The sequence below is a fragment of the Ursus arctos genome, unplaced genomic scaffold (genome assembly GCF_023065955.2).
Source record: "Ursus arctos isolate Adak ecotype North America unplaced genomic scaffold, UrsArc2.0 scaffold_12, whole genome shotgun sequence".
Taxonomy (NCBI): Eukaryota; Metazoa; Chordata; class Mammalia; order Carnivora; family Ursidae; genus Ursus; species Ursus arctos.
In genome coordinates, this window is record NW_026622786.1 from 199,822 (window position 1) to 223,021 (window position 23,200).

The following is a 23,200-nucleotide window of genomic DNA, read 5'->3' on the forward strand; positions in this document are numbered from 1 at the left end:
ACCTGGGAGGTGGCAGCTGGAGAAGGAGGGCAGGGCCAGAGGCCAAGTCTGAAGGGAGGAACTGCCTTGAAGGGAGAGCCACCTGCACCCTGACCAGTGGGGCTGGAACAGCGTGAGACTCACAGGTATTTCTGAGTGTGGGTGTGCGTGTGTTTCTTGTTGAGGAGCCCTCTCCCTTGGAAGGGACTGGATGTACCACATGGAGCATTAAGATCAGATCTCTTCTGCCCTAGAACTGGGGACACTGTCCCCCACTGACTCTTGTACCCTCTCTCACCCCACCCATCCCCAACTGGGAAGTAATTCTCTGCACTAGACCCATCCATGTGTGTTTGGATTTCTTAATTCTATTATTCCTGGATCTTACAGTTTTCTTCTATAAGAATGGGCATTAACATTCCTACATGGCAGGGTTAGCATAAGGATTAAATAAGATTGCATGTGTGAATGTCTATGCTGGCCTTGTACATAGGAGTGAAATCTAGTTGCCCAGGGAAAGAGGATGAGGGTGTTTACCCATCCAAGGAATACCTGACATGTACTGGGGACCTTGAGAGGCCTGGTCAGGTGCTGGCCCTCAGGGGGCCCATAGTTTGGCAGGGAGGCAGACAGAAGTGTCATGCAGTGGGGTGGGTGCCCTGTCTGAGGAGTGAAGCATGTTCTGGTTAACTATGTCTCTCCTAGGGCTGAGTTCCACCCCCTCCAGTCAGTGTTTTGGGACCACATGAGGATGCCGCTGTGGCTTTGTGTCTTGGCTCTGGGTCTCAGAGCCTGGGGTGAGTTTTCCTTCACTGGATCAGAGGGTAACTAAGAAGGATCATCTACTTTCACAGTAGAGTTCTTTAAGTGTTGCCTCTCCCTTAGGGTGAAAGAATAGCTTTGCATCTGGAACACAGAACTTGAAGTCTATTAACCTGGTTTCAAATCTTTGGCCTACCTCCAGCAATGATTTTAGGAAAATTATTCAGCCCTTTATTTATCTATTTATTTTTTAATTTTTTATTATGTTATGTTAGTCACCATACAGTACATCATTAGTTTTTGATGTAAAGTTCCATGATTCATTGTTTGCATATAACACCCAGTGCTCCATGCAATACGTGCCCTCCTTAATACCCATCACTGGCCTATCCCAATCCTCCACCCCCCTCCCCTCTGAAGCCCTCAGTTTGTTTCCCAGACCCTTAAACCTTAATTTTTGCACCTGATAATTGAGATAAATTTATGATTTCCCAAACTTTTGAGGATTAAATGAGATAATGCACATGAAGGATTTTGCACCTGAGCAATGGAAGCAATAATTCTATCTGTATGTGGCTGGGTTTATGCTTCTCAATAAGGAAGTTCTTTGGGTCTAGGATGACAGTCACACACACAGGAGATTGGGATAGCACATGCTTCCAAATCAGGGCTGGAAGAACTGACTTGATTTGTGTAAGTAATTCTAATCCCTCTTCCACATCATCTTCTCATTGTTTCTACTTGGTAAAATCCACTCAAAAGAGAAACTTGTGCTTTTGGGATGCTTAAATACATTTCCAGGTTACTGTTATTGTGTGTTGTTTTCCCAATAGTGTATATAGATGCAGCTCATGAGAAACAGATATATTGCTGATTCCCTGCTCTTGGCTATTTAACTGTGTTATGGGGATTCCCTGGAGTTGGTATTGAAGAAAATCATGCATGTGATGCTGTTGGAGGTGGTCCTCTGGTCAGCCCAGAGAATGTCTCCTGGAGGGGCCTTAGTGATCTGGCCCAAGTCTGTCACTGAGATGGCTAGTACTGGGACTCTCTGAGGATCAATGTAAGATGGACTGTTCTTCTGCAGGTGATTTCTCCTGGGATGAAACACAAGCCAAACATGTATCAGAGGGCCATCAGGACCCATTTGGCAACATCTCTCATCTCACTGAGAAAGGAAAGCTCAGTCTTAATGGTGAGGAAGATTAAAGACACCTGGGTATGTTCTGTGACCAGAGTGCTTCTAAGATCTGCACTGCCTCTTGTGGCTGGCATGGGGCAGGTGGGGCTGAGACAGTGGAGCATCAGCAAACCACCTGCAGGGATGCCACAGGCCTTGGGGGTCTGGGGTGGTACCCGGAGAGGACAGAAACCAGGACAGGGAGATTCAGTCTCTGCGCTCAGGGTCTCCTAGCCTGAAGATGGAGACCCACACCCTGCCCTGAGGGAGTCGTCCAACTGAATGGGAGAGCCAGGCCCTATCTGGAGTGAGCTGCTAGGCTGAGGAAGAGATGTAGTCCCCTTAGAAAGGACTCAGGGCAGGACAAAGGACACAGTCAGAGTCACAGAGCAAACTGTGAGTGGGCGTAGTGTGCCCTGAAAGCATTAATGCTGCAATGAAACCCGAGGGGCCACTCAGGTCTTTCCCAGGGGAAGCAGTGGGAAGAAGCTGCTTCCTAAAGCAGGGGTCTAGGAGTAGAGCAGGGCAGGAGCTTCAGGGTGGAGTGTGTCTCAGTGGGGCTGCCCTAGATAGGGGAGCAGAGCATCCAAGCTTCTCTGGGCTGGTGCATACTCTGCAGTGGGGGCAGTGGCGGGGAAATAGATGTGGAGGTGAGAAGGAGAGGGTGTGTCTGCCTGCTGAAGGCTCCTTCAAAGGCTCTTCCACCCCTATGGGGCAGACTTAGCCCAGAATGGCACCTATGGCCTAGGGGGTTAGTGAGGTAATGATGGAGCAGGGTGCAGTGAGTGATATCCTTCTCACCCTCGTGGTTACCCCACAGATGTCTCCACAGTGGTCTCTCACAAGGAGTGGGGGGCAGAAGCTGTTGGCTGCAGCACCCCACTGACCACGCCCGTGGATTTCCTTGTTACTCACCACGTCCCTGGACTGGAGTGTCACAACCAGACTACATGCAGTCAGAGCCTGTGGGAGCTGCGGGCCCATCACATGCACAACAGCTGGTGTGACGTGGCCTACAAGTAAGGCCATGTGGGGGTATATGGTCAATGCTGCTCCTTAGGGTACTTCTCCCACCCTTACTCATGTCTTCTTTCCTCATTTCCCTGGTTGAGGTTATATCAGGTTTATAGTGAATAAAATATTAAAAACCCTATAAGATTCCAAATCCTTTTGAATTTTCTATGAGATCTCCTAAAAGGAAGCAAGGAAGGCTAAGTAATAATTATACTTCTTATCTCCCTCCAAAACTGGCTCACACAGCACACTGATAGTTATGAATGACTACCAAGTGCATGGGTGCATTTGTTCCACCAAAAACATGGGAGGTTAGTCAGGCATACATTACCATCTCCATGCTCCAGGTGAGGGGACAAAGGCAGGGACATTGTCTGGTTTTCTCAGAGTCACGCAGCTACAAGGTTGTGGAGCACAGACTCATTCAAACCTGGCTCTTTGCCCACTGCATGTCCCACCTCACTGCATGTAGGGGGCTCTTACTTGGCAAGGCATCTCTTACACTAGTGGTCACTCTAGTGGACCCTCTTAGTGCCTAGGACCACATGTCCTCAGCCCACCTCTGACCTTACCTAGTTGTGGGCAGTTCCTATGCATGGTGATGGCTTTCCACTTTGAGTACCCTCTGCATCTCTCCATTTTTCTGCTTCAGGCTTTTACCACCCCTGATGGTGAAGGAGAGTTAATTCCCCACTGGGAGGCAAGAGTGGTAAATAACTTCCTCAGCCCTCAGTCCCTCTCAGGGACAAATATTAGGTGCATGTACTCAGTTCCTTGCAAGTTCACCTGTCTTGTGGCAGGTGATGGAGGAAACAGTTCTGAGCCCCAGGTAGCCATTGTGAAGCCAGCCCAACTGTGCACAATTTGTTGGATTTCTTTCTTCTGACTCACTCTCCTTGCTCCGTCATACTGGCTTCTGGGATTCCTTCTCAAATAAACTGCCTGCATCCATGTCCTTATTTGAGAAGCTACTTCCTGAGAAGTCTGTATAAGACAGTAACCTGGCAGGGAGAAATCACATGAACAGCCTACGTGGAGATGACACATGTAGCATGCATTTTGGAGGAAGGAGGAGAGCAGTGTTTGAGGCAATGTGGAGGCTGAGAAGAATCTCACAGTCTAATTGGGTCTGTGTTAGCTACTATGGTGGCAACGGAACCTCTCCTCCTTCTGAGTGTGGAGAATGATTTACATAAAACCTGGGCATCTGCACAAAGAAGGGAGGTAGGGAGTGTGGGGGTGGGTTCTGAATTCTAAGGGAATGTTATTAATTTGGTCTATCCACTGTCTGGGACAAGTCCATGCAAATTGCCTGTAGTGAACATAGCTTGAGCCCTTTTCCCTTTAGAGGCTTATAAGTGGTTCCTCTTGTGGGGATGTGCCACAGTGCCAGTCATTCAGCCTGTATCTCCCTGCTCCACAGCTTCCTGGTTGGGGACGATGGCAGAGTGTATGAAGGTGTTGGCTGGAAAGTCCAAGGCATGCACACCCAGGGTTACAACAATATCTCCCTGGGCTTTGCTTTCTTTGGCACCAAGGAAGGTAATGGCCATCCCAGCTGCCCTTCTCCAAAGAGTTACTTACTTCTTTGTTTCCACACTGCCTCCTTGACCTTCTCCTACTTCCCTCATGATCTGCTTTCCTGGAGTTCCCCTCTCTCTCGGCTTACATGAATGGTATTGGTTCTCCTCTTCCTGCTCTGGCTTCCTTCTCAGTCTCCTAGCTGTCTCCTCCTCCTCTGGATATCTTGCAACAGAGGTGCTGTCCAGCCTTCTCTTGTTACCCTCCCATTCTCATCATGGAAGGATGTGGGCTTCTGCTCTCTTCTGTTGGTGACTGTCACATCTTCCTCTCTGGCTCTGACCATTCTGCAGCACCAGACACTGCTTCCCATTTCCTACCAGGCACCTCCTCCTCCTATCTCTCTTACCTCAAGATTTTCTGTACAATTTTTAAAACCACTCTGAGGTCTCCAATCCCTAAGTCCCTTCTACTTTCTTCTAGTCTTACTGCTGCCCATCCCCCCAGCTCTCCCAGCATCCTATCATACATGCTCCAGGACCATTCCAGTGAGTTTGTGCACCCTCGACTGTTAAAGCTCTTGCAGGTCTAGTTTCTTATTGTCCCCTCCCAATACTCTGTGAGAAAATCCAGACAAGTTTCCTGATCGCTGTTACACAAAGTACAGCCTGAATTCCAGAGAGGAAGTGACCCAAGAAGAATCAGAAGGCAAACTCACACCTTCCATTTCCAATTCCAGGGTGGTTTCCAGAACACCAGGTGACTCTGTGTTCAGCTTGGTTTGTTTTTGTGACCACTCATTGTTACCTGGGTGTCACCTTATTAGCTGTAGTGTCTTGAGCATGTTAATTCTTGAAGCCTCAAGTTCCTTTCTGTTGATAATGGGGCTAAAAATAGCATCTACCTCAGAGGTTTGTGGTGAGGATTAAAGAAGTTAACGCAGGGGCACCTGGGTGGCTTAGCTGTTAAGCCTCTGCCTTCAGCTCAGGTCATGATCCCAGGGTCCTGGGATCAAGCCCCACATCAGGCTCCCTGCTCGGCAGGAAGCCTGCTTCTCCCTCTCCCACTCCCCTTGCTTGTGTTCCCTCTCTCGCTGTCTCTCTCTCTCAAATAAATAAATAATAAAATTCTAAAAAAAAAAAATAAAGACATTAATGCAGATAAAGAGGCTGGCACATGCCTGGAAAGGCCCCTGCCAATGGGAAACCCTGACCCAGCTAGCTGTGCTTTCCTGAGCATGGGGCTGTGTTCCAGTTCTTCTGTGGAGAAAGAGCACTGAATGAAATTTTGGCAGGCCATTGGGAAAGGTCTTCAACCTGAGCCAGGTGGATCCTTGACTTTCATGCTTTCCAACCTGGAGGATGAGCCAGTTTCCCTCCAACAGCTGTGAAAGGGCTGGCAGGGCATCTAGTCCTTCCCCCACAGCCCCCTGAAACTCAGACCAGACCCAAGTTGCCCCAGATGACTCTTTTTCAGGCCATAGTCCCAGCCCTGTTGCCCTGTCAGCCATGGAGGCCCTGATCTCCTATGCTGTCCAGAAAGGCCACCTGTCATCCAAGTATGTTCAGCCACTTCTTGTGAAAGGTGAGAACTGCCTACTCCCTCTGCAGAAGGCAAGTCCCAAGAAAGGTAAGACCTTCAATCCTACTGGGCCTCCCTCTAGACCCACCCACCCAGCCTACCCCCTACTAATTTCCAAATACCATTGGGAATTACCTTTTTAGTCAGACTCTCATTGGATCCTTTCTGATAGGCAACTGGTCACCCAACTCCCTGAACCTTTGGGGATGGCATACATTAAGAGGGACCCTCCAGGTCACCTCTTTATCCCTCAGGTTCCTAGAATGATAGAGCCATGGCATTAGCCTAGTGTAATATATGTGCACTCATTTCTTCAATCAGTCAACAATTATTTACTGAGAACCTGCTAGTCACTGAGGATATATCATGGAACCAAACACAAGAAGTGCCCTCATGAAGTTTCAACCTAGAGGGTAGAAAAAACAATAGGCAAATAAGCAAGTAAAATATTTGGTATGTTATAAGGTGAAAAGTGCTGTGGAGGAAAAAAACATGGGGAGGAATAGACATCTAACACATACAAGCACACAAGCACAAATGCACATCTTTCTGAATCCAAGAACCAGAACAGTACTGATAGACCAAAGTGCTTACATCACCACCTATACTGACATCAGAGGAAGTTGTTAGGTTAATTCTGGTGGTAAACACTAGATAAAAGGTAGATTTGGGGTTTAACAAACAGTAACATCAAAACCAATATAGTTAAGGGACACTTGGCTGACTCAGTCAGTAGAACATGTGAATCTTGATCTTGGGCTCATAAGTTTGAGCCCCACATTGAGGGTAGAGTTTACTTTAAAAAACAAAGCAAAACAGTATAGTTAATAACCACTTTCAACCTTTTCCTGGACTTAATAAAGTTTTAAATATAATTATCTCTATTATATGAAAGCTCCGAGTAAATCTATCTCTGCCTTTGGATTAGTGCTATCTACTAATATGAATAATTGCTTATATTGACAGAGATTTTTAGGGATTACAGGTGAGTCTCAAAGACATGCTTTCAGTTGATAATTCAGCTGATTTGTCCAAAGGGCCCTGTTATGCAGGTACACACACATACACACAAGACAATCATGCAGACAGATAGGTATCTTTGCCCTTGGGAATGAGCCTCCTTAGGATCAACATTCCCGCTGTCCTCTGGGTTCTGTTTTTGGGTTAGATCCCATGGCTCTATGATTCTTATCTCTTGAATATAATCCCATCAGGCAGACATACTCTACTCCCAGCTGGGCTCTCTTGAGTTCCACAGTCAGAGTCAGGTCAAGATGCCCAGAGGGCATGGGGATGTTCAGTAGTGAGGTGGTTGACATGGGTGGCCACAACAAGTCCACACATCCATGTTTTTTTGTCTGCCTCATCAGCTTGCTCCAACATTATCCCACGGTCTGCGTGGGAGGCCAGGGAGACCCATTGTCCCAAGATGAACCTCCCAGCTAAGTACATCGTCATCATCCACACTGCTGGGAGAACGTGCATCATGTCTGATGAGTGCTGCTTGCTGGTCCAAGATATCCAGTCCCTTTTCATAGACAGGCTGAACTCATGTGACATTGGGTACAAGTAAGTGGACCTGAGGATATGTGGGCTACTTTCACCTGAGGGTGGACTATGAACCTTCGAATGGGAGAGAAAGGAAAATAATGTTTACTGAGTGCCCACCATATGAGAGGTGCTCTATGTATAACGATGTTGATTTTTCACACAACTCTGGGTGAGGCTTAGGATATAGCTAAAGGGGTGGTCATTCTCCTTGAGGTTGTACTCAAAATGTGTCTTTTAAAGATCATATATTGACATGATGGAGATCAAGACTGCTGGAAAGATACTAAAGGAAGTTGTATACATGCAAGATTGTGAAGCCTGTAGAGAATATCTTTCTTGTCTGAAAGCAATGGGAGACACCAGATAACATCCTCTGATCTGTCTAATGCCTAGATCTGTAATTTTTTAAATAAAGAGCACACTGACCTAATGGGAGAATAAAAACTTCTTGCAGGGTGCTCTCCAATCTCACAGATAAGATGTATGGGTTAGAAACCATCTCATGTCCATCAGAAACAATTACACTGAATGTTAAGTCTCAGAATGGGCCGCCACTAATCTAGACAGTACACGTTAATCAAGGACCCCTCCTCTAGGGGCTTCATGGCTTAGCTAGTGGAGTTGGATTTTAGACTCTCCTTGCCTCCTGGCCAGGCCACTCTACACAGCATAGCTGCATGCAGTGGCCCTGCCTTGGCTGTATTTACCAATTATCATTGGATTACCAATTCTAATTGGCTTGGATTTACCAATTGTGATTACCGTGGAATCACAATTACCATGTGATTCTGGGCTGGTAGCCTCTCCTTTCTCCATTCTGTTTTAGTTGTAACCCTTTTGAGATAGGAGGAAACGTCTTCCAACACCTTTCATCTGTTAAGACTTGCCAAGTGCTCTGCTAAATCCTGCTATGCAGGATTATTCACAGGGTTGCTCTCTTTGATTAGAATGAATACCAGAAAATTGACTATATGTTTTGAACCTAAACTGGAAAATGATGGATGCTGTGAGAGGACATTTTCCTTTTTCCATTCAGGTTTCAGAGGCCAGTTTCCTGTCCCCTGACTTTTGACCTTTTATTGTGTCCCTTGTACCATAATTTTCATGACCCCGCTCACTGTGAAATGATCTGTAGTTAGGAGTAAGCACCAATTTGCTATAAATTAATTCCCTGAGAACACAATTGAGTGCCTACTCTGTGGCATGAGGTTATGCTCTGGGGTTGCTATCAGATGTAGCACAGATATGGTTCTTGCCTAGATGGAGAAATATGATTAAATGAATAAATCCTAATAGAGTACATTAAGTGTTATGATAGAGGGTGCAAAGATGTAAGCAGGAGACATTTTTAACTCACTAGCTTGCTGGGGAATTGGGTGTGAAGGAAGTACTACTTGAGAGGTGACATATCAGCTGTCCTAAGAAAAGAGAAGGGCCATATGCACCCCAGTGTTCATAGCAGCATTGTCCACAATAGCTAAATCGTGGAAGGAACCAAGATGCCCTTCAACAGATGACTGGATTAAGAAGTTGTGGTCCATATATACAATGGAATATTACTCAGCTATCAGAAAGAATGAGTTCTCAACATTTGCTGCAACATGGGCAGCACTGGAAGAGATAATGCTAAGTGAAATAAGTCAAGCAGAGAAAGACAATTATCATATGGTTTCTCTCATCTATGGAACATAAGAACTAGGAAGATAGGTAGGGGAAGAAAGGGATAAAGAAAGGGGGGGTAATCAGAAGGGGGAATGAAGCATGAGAGACTATGGACTCTGAGAAACAAACTGAGGGCTTTAGAGGGGAGGGGGGTGGGGGAATGGGATAGGCTGGTGATGGGTAGTAAGGAGGGCACATATTGCATAGTGCACTGGGTGTTACACGCAACTAATGAATCATCGAACTTTACATCAAAAACCAGGGATGTACTGTATGGTGACTAACATAATATAATTAAAAAACATTAAAAAATAATAAAAAATAAAAAATAAATTTAAAAAATTAAAAAATATATATTATCTGGCAAAAAAAAAAAAAGAAAGAAAGAAATGAGTGAGCTTATCAGAGGAGTGGGAAGATATTACAGGCAGAGAAAAAGGACTTCTGTGGGAAGTCCTGGATGCCAGCCTGAGAAAGGTGTGTTTGAGGAACTGAAAGAGGTTTATCATAATAAAAATAAATGACAAAGAGAGGGATGTGAAAGGTAAGGAGGCAAACAGGGGCCATCTCATGAAGGATCTTTTCACTTAAGCTGGGGAGTTTGGACTGTTGCCAAGGGACTACAAACAGGGTTTGATATAAGATTTGTATCAGAAAGACCTGAAGAACTGCACGTTTAAGGGAAGGACACAGGGAGACAAGGTGCAGAGGAGTGAGGAGCAGCCACTAAAGACAGCTTGGAGGGTCGAGTGCACTGGAAGTGAGGGGGTTGTTTGTGGGCGCAGAGGGGTCAGGCAAGGAAAGGTGGGAGGTGTGTAATTTGACTTTAGGGTAAGGCAGCCACAGCTCACCTCCAGGAAAACAGTGTCATTGATGAGGTATGGGGAAGGCCAGGTTGCAGAGATGACAGCTGTCACTTTTTTCTTCCTAGGGGCAGCAGCAGTATGCTGGATGGGCTCACAAGAGTGGATTGTTGGAGAACCAGGACCTTTGTTAAATCACCAGTGGCTGAAAATCAGCCATGGTGGAAGTTTTACACAACAGAAATCAGTAAAGGCTATAAATTGGGCTTCCTGCCCTTCCCCCTTTCTGATGAGAGCTGGTTTATCAGCATGCTCCTGGCAAAGACTGTCTTTTTTGTAACTCAGTGCTTAGAATTTAATAGCTAATCAGTGTTTGCTGAGTAAAGGCATGAGTGATTGAATGAATGAGTGAATGAATAAATGAAACAATCCCAGATTGTCTGTCTGTCATGCTGATCTCCATCTCCCCTCATTGTCCTCTAGCTTCCTTGTGGGGCAGGATGGTGTCATTTATGAAGGAGTGGGCTGGAATGTCCAAGGCTCCCGTGTTCCTGGCTACAATGACATTGCCCTGGGCATTGCCTTTATGGGCACCTTCTTAGGTAAGTGGATGCTTTGGGCAGTAGCAGTCATTGTATGGTGTTTGAGGGAGAGTGTCTCAAATGGAAGACAAGAGCATCAAACTCAGGGATCACTTCAGTGCCTGCATATGCTGGACTTACCCAGCTTCAGATTTGTCATTTGACTAAGCTGAGTGTGACCAGGAGTGACTCCCCCCACCCAGACAGAATGCCCACCCTGAATCTATCTCCTTTGCACCCAACCAAATGTCTCTCTCTTCTGACATCCAAAACACATATCAGACAAGGGGAAAAATCTTTGTGCATATGCTTTGCTAAGTTTTTACCATGGTAATAATGTGGGGACCCTTACCTTATTTGCCACAGCCCTGGATTAGCCCTTGTCTCTGCATCCAGAGTGTACACTGAGAATTGTCAGTACTCAGACCTCTTGACTAGAGTTTGTTTAGACTCAGGGAACTTTTGCTGCTCCTCTGGACAGAGAAGCCCATGTCATTGGGTCTGGTTCAAGGTGATACTAAAACGGATGTTGGGTGCCTAGGGGATGGGGCTGGACATGAGAAAGTACAGAGAGCACACCTTGTGGCCAAAGCAAGGTTTCTCAGACTCAACACTATTGACATCCTGGATCAAGTAACTCTTTGTAGAGGAGCTGACCTGTGCATTGTAGGACCCTTAGCTGCATCCCTGTCTTCTGCCACTGGTTGCCTGTAACACACTTTGCCTAGCTGTGACAAACAAAAATGTCTCCAGCCAGTGCCCAATATCCCCTTGGAGGCTACATTCCCCCAGTTGGGAACTACCAGATTAAATATTTGCAATGGAACAAACTGAGGGCTTCAGAGGGGAGGAGGGTGGGGGAATGGGATAGGCTGGTGATGGGTAGTAAGGAGGGCATGTATTGCATGGTGCACTGGGTGTTATATGCAACTAATGAATCATCGAACTTTACGTCAAAAACCAGGGATGTACTGTACGGTGACTAACATAATATAATAAAAAATATTATAATAATAAAAAATAATAATAATAAAAATAAATAAATAAATCAATATTTGCAATAGATAAAGGCTCTGTGCATCCCCCAAACAATTGTATGTTTTATCCCAGGCTCTGCTCTTTTCATTCAGGAAGAACTTTAATGCTGAGGAATCTGAGTCCTGACTTGGTTTTCTGTCTATAGGGTGGCTGGTAGTAGCAGAATATATTAGCATGGTGGTAGGGGTGGGTTAGAGAGGATTCAGGAGTGGATCCTGCTCTAGGCAGGGTGCCCTGGAAACCTGTAGCAGACAAAATAACTGTTTTGCAGGTACTCCGCCCAATGCTGCAGCCTTGGAGGCAGCGCAGAACCTGATCCAGTGTGCAGAGGACAAGGGATATTTAATTCCCAACTACCTGCTGGTGGGGCACAGTGACATTGTCAACACCCTGTCTCCTGGGCAAGCTTTGTACAACATCATTAAGGCTTGGCCTCATTTCAAACACTGAGGGAGCCCCTGTTCCTTCTGAAACGATTCCCTGTGCCTGCCTAGCTGCCGGGCTTCCTGTCCCCACCCTCCATCCTGACTCAACACTTGGTGTGTCCTCCCCGTGAGCCCTGTCCTGTCCGTCCTCTCTCAGGTTAGGGTGATCCTCTACTGCTAGCACCATCCTCCAAGCAGCTCCGAGACCCCAGAGCTGCACATTCCTGGCCCTCTGAGGAGGCCCCACCTTCCTCTCTCCTCATCTTCCCCTCCCCTGGGCACCCAGCTCCTAAACCAGGTGGGAAGATGGGCTGATGCTTGTTTGACTTCTCTTTCCCTTTCTGGCTGCCCCTCTGCCCCATGTACCTTAGCCCTGCCATCTGCCCGGCAGCCCCCAAAACTCACGCAGGACCCAGGTTCAAGGCCTGAAGGCCTGAAGCCCTCTCTGCTCACACACAGACTTGTCCACATGTAGATGTGGTCCTTATTTCAGGGCTCCATCACTTATAGGTGTGCTTCTCCTCTCCACTGGATTGTGAGGGTTTCCAGTTTTATTTGTCCCCATGTCCTCAGTTCCTCAGCAGCGTCTGGAGTCTAGTAGGTGTTACAGAAGTTTGTTGGAGAGGTGGATGAATAAAAGAATGAGTGGATCGAGTTCCTGCTCCCCTTTTCAGTCTGCTCCACCACCCCTTCTCTGGGGATGCCTTCTGGGGCAGTCCTCCATCCTGCCAGCTTTCTCTCTGTTCCTGCCCTTCCCAGTCTGAGGCTCAGAGCCAGCTCTGGTGGATTATGTGTAATGGTTACTGTGCCTCTGGGGTCCTGTGTCCTGTCCTTCCAGAGTTCCCTAAGGACAGAGACTGGGCTGTGTCCACACAAGCTGCCTGTGCCTGCAGCCCTAAAGAGATGCTTATGGATGAAAACTGTAAACTGATATCTCAAACCATGCTGAAAATATCAAGAAAATGATGATGTAAGATATGGAAGGACAATTAATTAGAAGTATGAAGGTATAAATCAAGTACTAGAACTCAGGAGAGAATAAGAACTACAATAAACCACTGTTTCAGAATGACCAGTTAAATGGCAAATGCTAAGGTGTATTAAAGTAATGGATTTTAAGGGGAAAATTTCCTTTGGGCATTCAGGAAAAAATAAAAGAACAAAAGAAGACACTAATAAGAGAAAGAAATGTGCCATCAGACTTTTGGACAACACTTTAGGCTAGAAGGTAATGGAATAACATTTTAAATATTAGGGGGAAGATGTGATCATATGATTGAAGAATTTTCTGTTCAACCAAACTGACTTTCAAGTATGAAGGTCACAGACAAACTCATCAATGTGTAAGAAATCTGGTGATTTGTCCCATGAGCCCATCCTTAGAAATTTGCAAGAGAATGCTAACTAACCAAAATAATATATTGGCGTAATGGCCAGAGCTGAGCATTTAATGTGTATTTATTTGTAAGTGGAGGACTAAATGCGGATTATTAGAGTGAGGAGAGTACATAATGGGTATGAGCTGCCATGGAAGTATGACAGAAGTGAAAGAAGTGGGGGAGAGAATGAGGAGATCATTTGTAAATTGGTGTCTAAGCTCCTTTAGAGATTACATCATTGGTGCTAATATTAGTATTATTGTAAGAAAGTTTACTGTGAGGACACCTGGGTGGCTCAGTTGGTTGGGCAACTGTCTTTGGCCCAGGTCATGATCCCAGGGTCCTGGGATTGAGTCCCACATCAGCCTCCCCCTGCTCTACAGGGAGCCCGCTTCTCCCTCTCCCTGCCACTCCCCCTGCTTGTGCTCTCTCTCTCTGCCAAATAAATAAATAAAATCTTAAAAGAAAAAAGAAAGTTTACTGTGAGATGTGGGATCATCATTACTTTTTACTCATCATCATAATTTTGATGAGTAATTATGTGATCTTATAATTCCATGACCCCCAATGTTTTGAAAGCAGGATATCAAGGTGGGGAAAGGAGGCACAGATTAACACAGAACAGGTTAAGTAATATACCATAGCCCCGGATTTGATTTGAAAACATCAGGGTGAACTCATGACATACTAATGAGCTCATGAGATGTTTCATCTTAATTTTTTTTACCATTGCCCACTGAAGAATCCTAGAAACTTTGATTAAGTAGCAGTATGTTAGCACCCAGACTATGAGCTTAAGATACAATTTTCCAATAAAATAAATCAAAGGTTCTTGGAGAAATGACTGGCTCCAGGTCTGGGATAGGAAATATACAAGAATAGTATGACATATTTTCTCATATCAGGTAGTGATGAAGCAATAAAATATTTCTCAGGTTGGGTCAAAAGATCTTGGGAGAATTCCAATATCTAATATCTACTCAATGGAACGTTTTGAAAATTGATAGCAAAAATGACTGCAAAAAGCCTAGACTTATGAAATTTAAATCCATAAATTTATTATGATACAAAAAGCGATAAATCAATAAATTCATTATGATATAGACAGGTGACAAAAGGTCACCTTCGAAAAATCCTAGAAGACCACATGAATTCACTTTTTCCTTTAACATTCCTTTAAGTGTGGTTGACATGAAATATCATATTAGTTTCAGTATTTAATATGTCAGTCAGTTAATTCTGTGTTATGCTGTGCTCATCTATCACTATACAGTGTTATTACAGTATCACTAACTATATTCCCTGTGCTGTACTTTGTGTCCGATGATTCATTTATTTTTTATTTATTTTTTAATTTTATTTATTTATTATTTATTTATTAAAATATTTATTTTTTATTTTTATTTTTTATAATAATATTTTTTATTATACTATGTTAGTCACCACACAGTACATCCATAGTTGTTGTTGTTGTTTTCCTAGTAATTCTTCAGATTTATTCTGGGGTTTAGTGCCACTCTTCTTCTTTTTTTTTAAATAATAAAATTTTTTTTATTCTATTATGTTAGTCACCATACAGTACATCCCTGGTTTTTGATGTAAAGTTCCATTATTCATTAGTTGCATATAACACCCACTGCACCATGCAATACGTGCCCTCCTTAGTACCTATCACCAGCCTATCCCATTCTCCCACCCCCCTCCCCTCTGAAGCCCTCAGTTTGTTTCTCAGAGTCCATAGTCTCTCATGCTTCATTCCCCCTTCTGATTACCGCCCCTTTCTTTATCCCTTTCTTCCCCTACCGATCTTCCTAGTTCTTATGTTCCATAGATGATAAAGCAGGAAAAAAACATCCAGTGGAAAAAAGTCTCTTCAATAACTGGTGCTGGGAAAATTGGACAGCTACACGCAAAAGAATGAAACTTGACCACTCTCTCACACCATACACAAAGATAAACTCCAAATGGATGAAAGACCTCGACGTGAGACAGGAATCCATCAAAATCCTAGAGGAGAGCATAAGCAGCAACCTCTACGACATCGGCCACAGCAACCTTTTTCATGACACATCTCCAAAGGCAAGAGAAACAAAAGATAAAATGAACTTGTGGGACTTCATCAAGATAAAAAGCTTCTGTACAGCCAAGGAAACAGTCAAAAAAACTAAGAGGCAGCCCACGGAATGGGAGAAGATATTTGCAAATGACACTACAGATAAAAGACTGGTATCCCTGAAGGCTTTTAGCACCAATGTGAGGGAGATGAAAATGGCAGCTCCCCTATCTGTACCTCTGGAGCTGAAAGTCTGCACCCACCCACCCCCAGTCTTCAGTGAGCTCTCATAGAAAAGCAGTCAATCACTCTTGTCTCCCTGGTTTCTGACCAAACTCTGTGTTCACCCAGCCTGTGACCAAGCGTTTTTATCTCAGGCATGTGACACAGATTTGAGTCACCAAATTTTATGGACCCCTGTGGCACGGACCCACACCCTTCCTCTTGGGGAAAGAGTGGGGGGGGGGCTCTCACCTTTTGCTAGGCTCCTGCCCAGAGAGTGGTCGTGTGGCTGTGCAGTGGTTCAAGGTTTATGACAACATCGGGCAGAAAGCCGGAGCCTAAACTCGCTGTTTTCAGCCAGCTTCACTGCTCTGATGCCTGGAAACTCTGCCACACTCAGGTACCCCCATTCTTCTTGTGACCCTGGGGATCCTGAGGCCACACTCTCCCACCTGGGATTGTGCCCCGCTTTGCCACCTGAGCACCTTTAAGCCAGGGATGTCCCCCACTGTAGCAGACTTCTAAATGTTCTGATTTTGAACTCTGCTGTTTATAATACTTTGCAGTAGCCTCCTTAAGCAAGCTCCCTGCCCTCTGCAGTTTATCTTCTGATATATCATCCTGGATTCACATCTCCACACCTCCTACCTTCCAAAAAGTGGTTGCTTTTCTATTTGCAGAATTGCAGCAATACTTTTCTCAGCTCTCCCATTGAGTTTGCAGGTGTTCAGAATGATTTGATAACTATCCAGCTGAATTCCAGGGACCGGATGAAATTAGGGTCCCCTACTCCTCTGCGTCTTAACTCCTCCTTCTCATTGTAATTTTAACTTACATTTTTCTGATGAAAAATAAAGTTAAGCATATTTATATATATTTATTAGATATCTAAGCACCCTCTTTTGTGATTTGTTTCTTCTTCACTTTTGCTCATTCCATTGTTGAGTGGTCTTTTTCTTATTGATTTGTCAGAATTTTTCAACTTAATTTAACATAAAAAAGCAATGTTATTTTTTTTATTCCATGTCTGACAATTCTAATTGGTTTTTTTCCCATCTATTCTGATACTCTATGTCTTTTATTGGAGCATTTAGCGTTAGTACTCATTCAGAGTTTTCTTGAGAGATTTGAATTTAATGCCATTTCATTACCTGTAAAGTCACTGTTCTTGTAGATTGTCTCTGTTCCTCCTAGTCTTGCTTTTGGACTCTCTTTCTTGCTCAAATGTCCCCTTTAATATTTCTTGTGGAGGTATTTAGTGTTCACAAATTCCTCTAGTTTTTGGTTGTCCTGGAAACTGTATCTCTCCTTCTTTTCTAAATGCCAGCCTTGCTGGATAAAGTATTCTTGGCTGCAAATTTTTCCCATTCAGCACTTTGAATATATGATGCCAGTCCTTTCTGGCCTGACTAGCTTCTGTGGACAGGTCTGCTGCTAACCTTATATGTCTACCCTTGTAGGTTAAGGACCTTTTGTCCCTAGCTGCTTTCAGACTTCTCTTTTATCTTCGTTTTTTGGAAGTTTTAATATAATATCTGGAGGTGTTCACCTGTTTTTGTTGACTTTGAGGGGAGGTCTCTGTGTCTCTTGGACTTGAATGTCTGTTTCCTTCCCCATGTTAGGGAATTTCTCCAGCTATAATTTGTTCAAATAAATATTCTGCTCCTCTTTCCCACTCTTCTTCTTCTGTGACTCCTGTGATACAGATATTATTGTGCTTTGTAGAATCTATGAGTTCCCTAAGTCTGTATTCATATATAATAGTTTTCTTTCCATCTTCTTTTCACTTCGTTATTTTCCATAATTTTATCTTCTATATCATCTGTTCAATCCTCTGCTTCTTCCAACCTCATTGCGATTACATCCAGTCTGTTTTGCCTCTCAGTTATAACATTTTTTTAAAGTTTCAGCTTGACTAGTTTTTAGGTCTTTTATCTCTGCAGCCAGGATATCTCCATGTCTTCTATGCTTCTTACAAGCCCAGCTCATATTCTTACAACTGTTGTTCTAATTTCCTTTTTTTAAAAAAAGATTTTATTTATTTATTTATCAGAGAGAGAGGCCCCCAAGCAGGGGGAGCAGCAGGCAGAGGGAGAGGCAGACTCCCCGCTGAGTAAGGAACCTGATGTGGCACTTGATCCCAGGACCCTGGGATTATGACCTAAGGTGAAGCAGATGCTTAACTGACTGAGCCTCCCAGGCGTCCCTTTTGTTCTAATTTCGTATTCAAATATAATGCAAATCCCTGAATGATTTCTTCTTGATCTTTCTTTTGGTGAGAATGTCTCCATCTTGTCATTATGTCTAGGTTTCTGTCTTTTGCATATTATGAAAGCCTTTTATGATTCCTGCTTTTGAGAGTAATACTTTATTAAGAAGGGGTCTTACACTGTCCAGGGCCTGGTACTTCATTAAGTGTTTCTGGTGTATGCTGTGTGTACTCTGTTGTTGTGTTTTGGGTGGTCTTTCCCATAGGTCAGACCTCTGTACAGTTCCCCTTTGCTTGCTTGCTGTGATGAGTGTTTGGATCTTTAACTAGGTGTGCTTTGTGTGTTTTGATTTGTTTGTTAAGGTAAGCCTGATAGGAGAAGAAGAAGAAGAAGAAGAAGAAGAAGAAGAAGAAGAAAAAGAAAAAGAAAAAGAAAAAAAGTTTGATCCAAGAAAAGAGAATAGGAAAAAGAACAAAAAAAGCAAAGAGAGAAACAATAACTATAAGTCTGATTCCAAAGGAAAAGAATGAAGAAAAAAAGAAATGGGGGGGGGGGGGAGAAGCCTGATCCAAAAAACAAGAAAAGGAAACAAACAAATCAAGAAATGAACAAAAAACTATAAGCCAGATTCCAAAGAAAAAAGAAAAATTAAGAAAAAAAAAAAAAAAAAGCCTGGTCCTATTTTCACCAAAACTGAAGCTGAAGCCCTATGATCAGTAGACTTGGTACATGAAGGGGGCCTGTTTGGTCTTCTGAGGCAGAGGCCTGCTGGACTGGATCAGAGTCAGACCTGCCCTAGAAAAGATGCCCCTGTGGGGTGCAGGGGGGCAGGGTTTGGTGTAAGTGATTCCACCCTCCACTGGAGGTGCTATGTTTCTTTCTGAAGTCTGACTATACTAGTGGGTGGGGGGTTGAAGTTGGGAGCTGGGGGGTTGGGGGGTCTGGGAGGTAGGGGGTGGTGTGTGTGGAAGATGACGTTACCCACCTTCTCAACCCCCAGGAGGGGAATTCATGACCACTGCTGTTGAGGAGGCCTTTGTGGAAAACCAAACAGTCTCCCCTCCTGTGTCCCAGGCCTCCAAAATATCCCCACACTCAACATGTCTGTGCCCAGGCCACTGGCAGACCTGGTGTCACAGTTCTGTGTTTTATATCTGGCAGGTGGCTGGGATTCAAAACTCCAAATCCTAAAGGACCCAGCAAGGCATGGGCTGACTCCCCTTTCCTGGAGAAGAACCTCACAGTGCTGCACCTGACTCTGTTCAGTCTCAGAAAAGCAGTCGCATAGCTTCCCAGGTACCTGGAGTCTGTGGCAAGGCACAGCAAAAAACTGACCAGGTTATTTGCCTTCTGCACATCCCCTGCTATTGAATGAAGGCCTTTTGTCTTTAGAGAGGCAATATACTGTCTTCCAAATGTACTCCAGAAAGAGGAGTGTTCTTTCCCAGTGTGACCCAGGGGATCCCCAGACCTTGGGATCTTGTGCAAACCCTATGTGCTGTTTTCCCTCCAGCTCTTTCCCTGATTTTTCTCTGCAAAAAGGGCTCCCTCTCCTCTGCAGCACCGTGGCTTTTCTGTCGCCCAATTCACATCTCAGAACCTCGCATCTACCTTGCTCTCTCCCTCCAACTGTGCAGGTTTTTTTCTTAATCCTCAGATCTATTTCCTAGTTGTTCAAAATGATTTGATTTTGACCTAGTTGTGTTCAAGGGTTGAGGCAAGCTCAGAGTCTGCCTACTACTCCACCATCTTAACTTCTCCCCTAGTTTTCTTTTTCTTTTTTTTTTTAAAGTAAACTCTACCCCCAATTTGGAGCTCAAGCTCACAACCCCAAGTTCAAGAGTCACATCCTCTATCAACTGAGCCAGTCAGCCAGTCAAAACCAATAAGGTGTTTTTGATTTGAAGGTATGATATAGCCAGAATATGCTAATGCTGCAAATATGTATAGAACACTTAAAGTTCTCAAAAGATACATTTTTTCTAGAGAATTCTGTGATGATTTCTCTGAAACCTTTAATCTTGGCAATCATAAGGAAGCTGAAATCTCTTTTGATGTCCCTAATATTTTTTATATTGCTTCAGAATGTAACAGCTACCTTTCATTTTTTTTTAGATTTTATTTATTTATTTGACAGAGATAGAGACAGCCAGCGTGAGAGGGAACACAAGCAAGGGGAGTGGGAGAGGAAGAAGCAGGCTCCTAGCGGAGGAGCCTGATGTGGGGCTTGATCCCCGAACGCTGGGATCACGCCCTGAGCTGAAGGCAGACGCTTAACGACTGAGCCACCCAGGCGCCCCGCTACCTTTCATTTTGTACAAGTCCTTAGAGTTCCCTTCCTCTTGCTAGATGGGATATTGCCTGGTTCATGAAACATTTAACAAAGCCAGTTATATCTTCAAATTTACTCAGTTGAATTTTGTTTTTTTAACAGGACCCATCAGTGTGTAGAACACAGCAGCTATTCAAGTAGCATTTCAAGTGGGCAGTCTTTTTTTCAGGACCTCTGGTCTGAGTTCTCCCATTTCAGGGGCTGCAACAACCTAGGTACTCTTGGCAGAGCATGTCTGGAAAGTCTTACATATAGACCTCCTCAGAGAAGGTACAGGGATTCTGCGAGACCAGAACTGAAGACCGAGGTCACTGTCCAGAGTGAGTGAGCTTTGGTTTATAGAATACTTCCTTTTTTTTTTTTTTTAAGATTTTATTTATTTATTTGACAGAGGGAGAGAGCCAGCCAGCGAGAGAGGGAACACAAGCAGGGGGAGTGGAAGGAGGAAGCAGGAGGAAGAAGCAGGCTCCCAGCAGAGGAGCCCGACATGAGGCTCAATCCCAGAACCCTGGGATCATGCCCTGAGCCGAGGGCAAACGCTTAACGACTAAGCCACCCAGGCGCCCCTAGAATACTTCTTATGACATTTGTTTCAAACAGTTTAATGCTGAAGTAGGGTGGTTGATGTATTTGCCAGTGGTCACAAGGTCAGATAAGGACTAGTGATGACGACATATTGTGTGCTGCCTCCTGGAATGTACGTTTCTATTTATTTGCCCCCATCCTACCTCTGCTAGTTGATGTGTGAAACAAAGGCAGAAGAAAAATTACTAAATTTCCTTACTACCTATGGCCCATTGACAAGCCCTTGAAACGAGCAGAGTGACATTCCTCTAGGGACTCAACTGCCTCCATGTTGACACTTTGCTAAGAGCAAAAGGCAATCCTAGCCAGAACCACCCCCTGCCCCCAGGATCCTATAAGTCTACTTTAACATATAAATGCTCCTTTAGAAATTTCTTTTGTCTCTAACCCCCCCAAGATATGTGTTGGTAATCACCCCCCAAGAATATGTCCCACCAATATACATCTGAAGGGTCTCATGACTAAGGTTTTATTAGATGGTAATAAATGACTTTTTCCCAACAATAGCTAGCCCCCTCAAGGTCCTGGAAACTTTAATTCCAAAACGCCTTAGAGACTTATGCTATCTCTAACCCCCTCCCAAGCTGAAAGTATATAATGGGCCACTCCTCACGATCCCAGGACAGCTCTTTCTACCCACTGGTCCTGTCTCCATGCTTTAATAAAACCACTTTTTGCACCAAAGACATCTCAAGAATTCTTTCTTGGCCATCGACTTTGAACCATAATGTTCTTTCCTACATCACTGGTGACCCAGGTGTTCCAGGTGGAATGAGGTGGGGTGTTGATGAGTGACATCCATCCATAGCCTTGACACTCCTGGAGCAGATTTGCCTCCAAGGCCACGAAGTTCCTAGGTGTTGGGTTGGCCAGGCTTCCCAAGGACTGGGGATGAGGAAGCAGCTCAGGGAGCCTTGGGCAATCACACCATTTGCCAGGGAGGAGGTACCTGGGCTTATTCACAGGGTGAGGCCTTGTTCTCAGCTTGAGTCTGGTCTCCGTCAGTTCCTCTGGGTGCTCTGGATGGAGCCTACAGGAGCCTCAGAACTCTGCCCCCTCTCCACCTTCTCTTAGGGATCCACGTATTCCTCTTCTCTCTGGAAAGCCAGAGCCCAAGTGCTCCCTTCCCAGGGAAGGAGTGCCCTGTGGTGAGAGGGAGCCTGAAGACCTGGGAGGTGGCAGCTGGAGAAGGAGGGCAGGGCCAGAGGCCAAGTCTGAAGGGAGGAACTGCCAGCCAATGAAGGGAGAGCCACCTGCACCCTGACCAGTGGGGCTGGAACAGCGTGAGACTCACAGGTATTTCTGAGCATGGGTGTGAGTGTGTTTCTTGTTGAAGAGCCCCCTCCCTTGGAAGGGACTGGACTCTCTATCTGGTTAAAATATTCATATGGTAGAGAAAGTTTCCTTGATGTCCCCTCTTGAATTCTTTCTCCAAATAAGAAAACTTTCTCTATTCTGAATTCTACTAAATGAGTTTGGTTCTACCATGCCTGGATCTTTCTTGCCAAGGCTATGGGTCCTGGGGTTACTGCTACCCAATTTCTTTCCTTTCTGTCTAGCTCTGAATCCCTATTGCTTATGTCTCACTTGTCCCCTGTTCTGATAGTTCATCTTTATTTTAAGCATACAGAATGCATAACAATGTAAGCCAAGGCAGATGAACCCTGGTCATTCCACCAATTCAGTGTTTGTGATTGGAGGTGGGAGTGGGGGTTTCCACCAGTTCCTGACCTGGTATGATGAGGGGCTAAGCTCAATCCTTGCAATTTCAGCTGTGTGTTATGACAAGCTTGGGACAGCATTTGCCACCTTAACACTTCTGGTTGGGGAAGCACCATGAGCAAGTGACCAGGATCCAACCTTCCTATTGACCAGAATTGATTCCTGGTTTCAAACTAGGTTTGCAAAAATCCCTCATTTTCTGGGAGGCCAGCCTCCATGTTGGGCAAGTTAATCCTTGCCTCTCATTTGGCCAATGAGGAAGGCTGAAGACTTTTCCACATGTTTATTAAGTGCCTGCTCTCATCTGCGATGGGCTCATTTCGTCTTCAGCAACAGTTTTCCCAAGTGAATGGAACTGGGCGTTATGCACTAAGAGATTGTCCTGATCCAGAAATTTCCTATACGCTCAGATCTTAAAGTGTGGTTCTAAACATTTTCCAGCTGGGGGCGCCTTGGTGTCTCAGTCGGTTAAGCATCTACTTTAGGCTCAGGTCATGACCTCAGGGTTCTGGGATTGAACCCCATTTAGGGCTCCCTGCTCAGCGCAAGTTCTGCTTCTCCCTCTTCCCCTGCCCCTACCCCCAGTTCATGCATGAGCAT

The 23,200-nt window shown here is 44.8% G+C and overlaps 1 protein-coding gene across 1 annotated transcript; it reads left to right on the forward strand.

Annotated features, from left to right (window-relative positions):
• The first annotated feature begins 730 nt into the window (after positions 1–730).
• LOC113246153 (peptidoglycan recognition protein 4) lies at positions 731–12,739 on the forward strand. The gene is made up of 8 exons (XM_026486653.3): positions 731–776; positions 1,829–1,917; positions 2,729–2,940; positions 4,359–4,477; positions 5,933–6,085; positions 7,408–7,606; positions 10,537–10,655; positions 11,944–12,739. The coding sequence occupies exons 1-8, from the start codon at positions 731–733 to the stop codon at positions 12,120–12,122; spliced, it is 1,116 nt and encodes a 371-aa protein (XP_026342438.1). The 3' UTR covers positions 12,123–12,739.
• The last annotated feature ends 10,461 nt before the right edge of the window (positions 12,740–23,200 follow it).

Coding starts and splice junctions, on each gene's coding strand:
- LOC113246153 (XM_026486653.3), top strand. CDS start 731: ATGCCGCTGTGGCTTTGTGTCTTGGCTCTGGGTCTCAGAGCCTGGG. Junction 777..1,828: donor TCTGGGTCTCAGAGCCTGGG/GTGAGTTTTCCT, acceptor GTTCTTCTGCAG/GTGATTTCTCCTGGGATGAA. Junction 4,478..5,932: donor TTTCTTTGGCACCAAGGAAG/GTAATGGCCATC, acceptor ACTCTTTTTCAG/GCCATAGTCCCAGCCCTGTT.